Here is a 3894-nt window from a genome sequence, read left to right on the forward strand (position 1 = left end):
ACCTCTCCGTCATCTTAACAAAGCAAAGTGAAAATGTACAAATATTTGAATAATTTTAAATTATTGAAGGGAGATTGTTTTCTGTTCTGGAGTATGGCATATGCTGGCAAGAAACAGCCAATGAGTGCCCTCAAAATGGAATCACAGGGGCAGATATCATTTCAAGAAAGGAGAGGAGAGAGATAGACATATGGGAGCACTAGCATAGGCTACACTCCTGGACATGAATCATTTCCCCATTATTGAAATACAAAAGAAAATATGCAATACAAAATGGGAAAAAGATCTCTACTTGGTGGTGTTTCCTATGCCTTCTCACAGGGCACCGTGAGATGATGCCTTTGCCTCCTAGGTAGATACCTAGGTGTGCTCATCCATTGGCCTAGATGCTTGTGTAGAGACTAGGGACCTTGAGACCAAGTAGAGATCTCTTGCCCATACAAAATAAACCATACTGTGTCCAAATAGTTGGGTCGACATTGAGCCCAAGCTTCAAAGGTAAGCCTAGCGGTATGGGCCTTTATAAAAGCCCATTTATAGCTTAAAGCCCTAAAACCCTAAAATCATCATCTTCTTCAGTTGTTCTCTGTAACGTTGCAATTCAACTCAAAACCTCTCTCTCGTCTCTGCATCCGCTCCCTTCCCCTAACACACAGAAGGTTAGATGAATCGTGTTTGCTCGAGAATGTACAAGTTCTACTCGCAGCCTGGTTATCCCAGGGCTATTAGGATTGTATTCTACTCGACTGAAACCCCAAATCCCTTTACTTCAGGCGGGAGTCTGTACAAGAGGATTTCTCCAGTGGGAGATCCTAGTGTTTCAATAGTGCCAGTGCTCAATCAATGGATTGAAGAAGGAAAAACTGTCAGCAAAAGACAACTTCAATCGATGATTAAGCAACTCAGAGACTACAGACGATTCAACCATGCTCTCGAGGTACTGCTCACCGCTTCTTGTTTCCATTGTCGTTGTCCATATTTTCCCCATTTTCTCTCTCAATCAAGCGTGAGTTTAGGGTTTACTTTCCATTAAAAAGATAAAACAAAGGATAAAGTGATACTAATGAGGTTGTGTTATACCCAAGTTTAGTTGGTTGGTGTTGGGGCAGCATGATTAAAGAGATATTTATATTGGAACTTAACGCAATGTCTCATCTTAAGCCTTAAAATAAATAATCTGGTGTTGGATCTTGGCTAGTCATGGTTGGCTTCAATATGGTCCTCCCCAGATCCCGCAGTGGCGGGAGCCTTGTGCTCTGGGTACGCCCTGTTGTTGAGTTTTTGGTGAGGTTAACCTTTTGGTTCGTACCCTGAAATGGAAATGCAGAAACTGAAGCAAGTAAAATTTAAAACAAGCTGAAACAAGTAAAATTTAAAACTAAGCTGTTGGAATAAAATCATGATGAACTATTATTACCTACATGTACTATTATAAGCTATATGTAGTGGATCAGTCACCATAAGTAAAGCTCCTGTCACTACATATGGCTTTGCGGCTGAGGCGTTCCTCTGTTCTCTTTCAGAGCGACCCACTTTCCTGGTAGAAGAAGAGCAACTTATCGAAATTATTAATTAATAGCTCTTCGCTGCTGCGCTTTTAGGAAATACAGGAAGTGTTAATATGCTACTCTACCGAAAGTCATCGTCCTCGTAGGTTTTCACATTTATTTCCCAGCTTAAGAGTGTGTAAGAATAATTTATTCTTCATACACATTCTTGCATCCAAATTTGTGTTGACTCCACATTCTCTGTTCCTGTTCCACTATTGGGGTAATTCCTTGATACTTTCTCATTGGACATACTATTTTGTGTGATAAGTATTCAACATGTCAAGTAAAGATATATGGTAAAAGATTATCTTGCAGCTACTCTTATATGCTCAATTCATCCAGGTGTAATAAGAAACTAAGAATCTCCTCAAATTCTTTAGATCACCTAACTCTGTTTCTGGTTCATTTTTTAGGTGTCTCAGTGGATGAGCGATCGTAGGTACTTTGACCTATCACCATCTGACATTGCTGTTAGGCTGGACTTGATTGCAAAAGTTCATGACCTAGAACAAGCGGAAGAGTATTTTAATAACACTCCAAAACATTTAAGAATCTTCTCGACATATGGTGCTCTTCTCAACTGCTACACCTATCATAAATCTTTGGAGAAAGCAGAGGCTCACATGCAGAAGATGAGGGATTTGGGGTTTGCAATGTCATCAATAGCTTACAATGTATTGATGAACCTATACTCTCAATTGGGACAGCATGAAAAGCTAGATATCCTGTTTCAAGAAATGGAAGGAAAGGGCATCTCTCCGGACAAGTACACGTTCAGCATCCGGCTAAGTGCATATGCAGCCACTCTTGATATTGAAGGAATGGAGAAGATTCTAGAGAGGATGGAAACAGATCCTCAGGTCATTATGGATTGGAATGCTTATGCTGTTGTTGCAAATGGGTACATAAAAGCTGGGTTAATAGACAAGGCATTAGAAACGCTGAAGAAATCGGAGGAGCTGGTCACTGGTAAAAAGAGAAGGTCTGCTGTTGATTTCCTCCTCACACTGTATGCTAGCACAGGGAAGAAAGATGAATTGTACCGAATCTGGGATCAGCATAAAACATTAGAAAAGGTATACAATTCAACATATATGTGCATGATTAGTTCGCTATTGAAGTTGGATGACATTGAGGGCGCCGAGAAGATCTTAGCAGAGTGGGAATCTGGTGGAACTGCGTATGATTTCCGTGTTCCAAACTTGTTAATGGCTGCTTATTGCAAGAGGGGTCTTTGGGAGAAGGCCGAAGCATTTATAAATAAGGCTACAGAGAGGGGGAAGAAACCTTATCCAACTACATGGGACTGTTTGGCAACTGGATATGTTGAGGATAATCAGATGCCAAAAGCAGTGGAGACAATGGAAAAGGCAATCATGGCAAGCCGACCAGGGTGGAAACCAAACTGTTCCACTTTGGCTGCTTGCCTGGAATATTTGAAAGGGCAAGGAGATACAGAAGGGGCAGAGGAGTTTATTAGGTTACTTAGGACCCAAAGTATCTTACCCTCCAATGTTTGTGATGAATTGCAGAAATATCTTGAAGATGGAAAACTGGAATCCGACACACTTATCCAGATCATAAAGAATGCTTTTGGCGATAGGGAAAGGGGGGAATCCCCAAAATGAGATTGGAAAGCTGCAGCTGAAAGTATTATATGAGGTATCTTAGGGCTCAAGTTGACCAATGATTGTGATGCCACCGCTTTCACGGTCACCAATTGACCTTTGATAGGTCAGACAAATTGTTGGAAACTATGAGCATTCTATTGAAAAATCATCATAGTGAAGTTCATGAAGTCATTTGATCATTGAGGGAGATTCAGCCTTGGTTATTAAATGGTTCTCTTCTAACAAAGGGGCCCCTTAGAGATACTTGCATCTAATTAGAAGGATCTCTTAAATCAGTTGGTAATGTCTTATTCTCATGGAGATGAGGTCTGCTAATGAGTTAGCAAAGTCTGGGTTTGTTGATTAGTTGTATGATCGTTTTGGGGGCCTTATTCCTTTCTTATTGTTGTTTTTCTTTCTCTTTGATGCTTTCTATCTTAGTTAAATCAGTTATTTGTCAAATAAAAAAACAAAACAAATACAAATCTGAGTTCCTGTTAGTATTTTATTAGTACGTTGTTGGTCTCATATCAATAGTCCAAGTTTAAGAATTGTTTAGGAAATTAATCTTAGCTGTCTAAGAGTCCTATTTCATAATGTTAGGATTGTTAATGTCCTTGTTCAGTAAGAATTTGTTTTTATTATCTTTAATTTCTCTAAATATGTGAAAGATTTGATTCCTTTTGGTTTGTTACCAAAGATGTTGCAATCACCAAAATGGCTTTCTCCTCCCC

General features: G+C 39.7%; 1 protein-coding gene across 1 annotated transcript; it reads left to right on the forward strand.

The window, feature by feature from the left end:
• Window positions 1–584: 584 nt before the first annotated feature.
• LOC122640717 (pentatricopeptide repeat-containing protein At2g20710, mitochondrial) lies at window positions 585–3583 on the forward strand. Its single transcript, XM_043833959.1, is given in 3 exon segments — window positions 585–937; window positions 1964–3149; window positions 3152–3583. Coding segments are annotated over 3 exon segments (1506 nt in total). The 5' UTR covers window positions 585–664; the 3' UTR covers window positions 3199–3583.
• The last annotated feature ends 311 nt before the right edge of the window (window positions 3584–3894 follow it).

Source organism: Telopea speciosissima, chromosome 9 (genome assembly GCF_018873765.1).
Source record: "Telopea speciosissima isolate NSW1024214 ecotype Mountain lineage chromosome 9, Tspe_v1, whole genome shotgun sequence".
Classification (NCBI taxonomy): domain Eukaryota; kingdom Viridiplantae; phylum Streptophyta; class Magnoliopsida; order Proteales; family Proteaceae; genus Telopea; species Telopea speciosissima.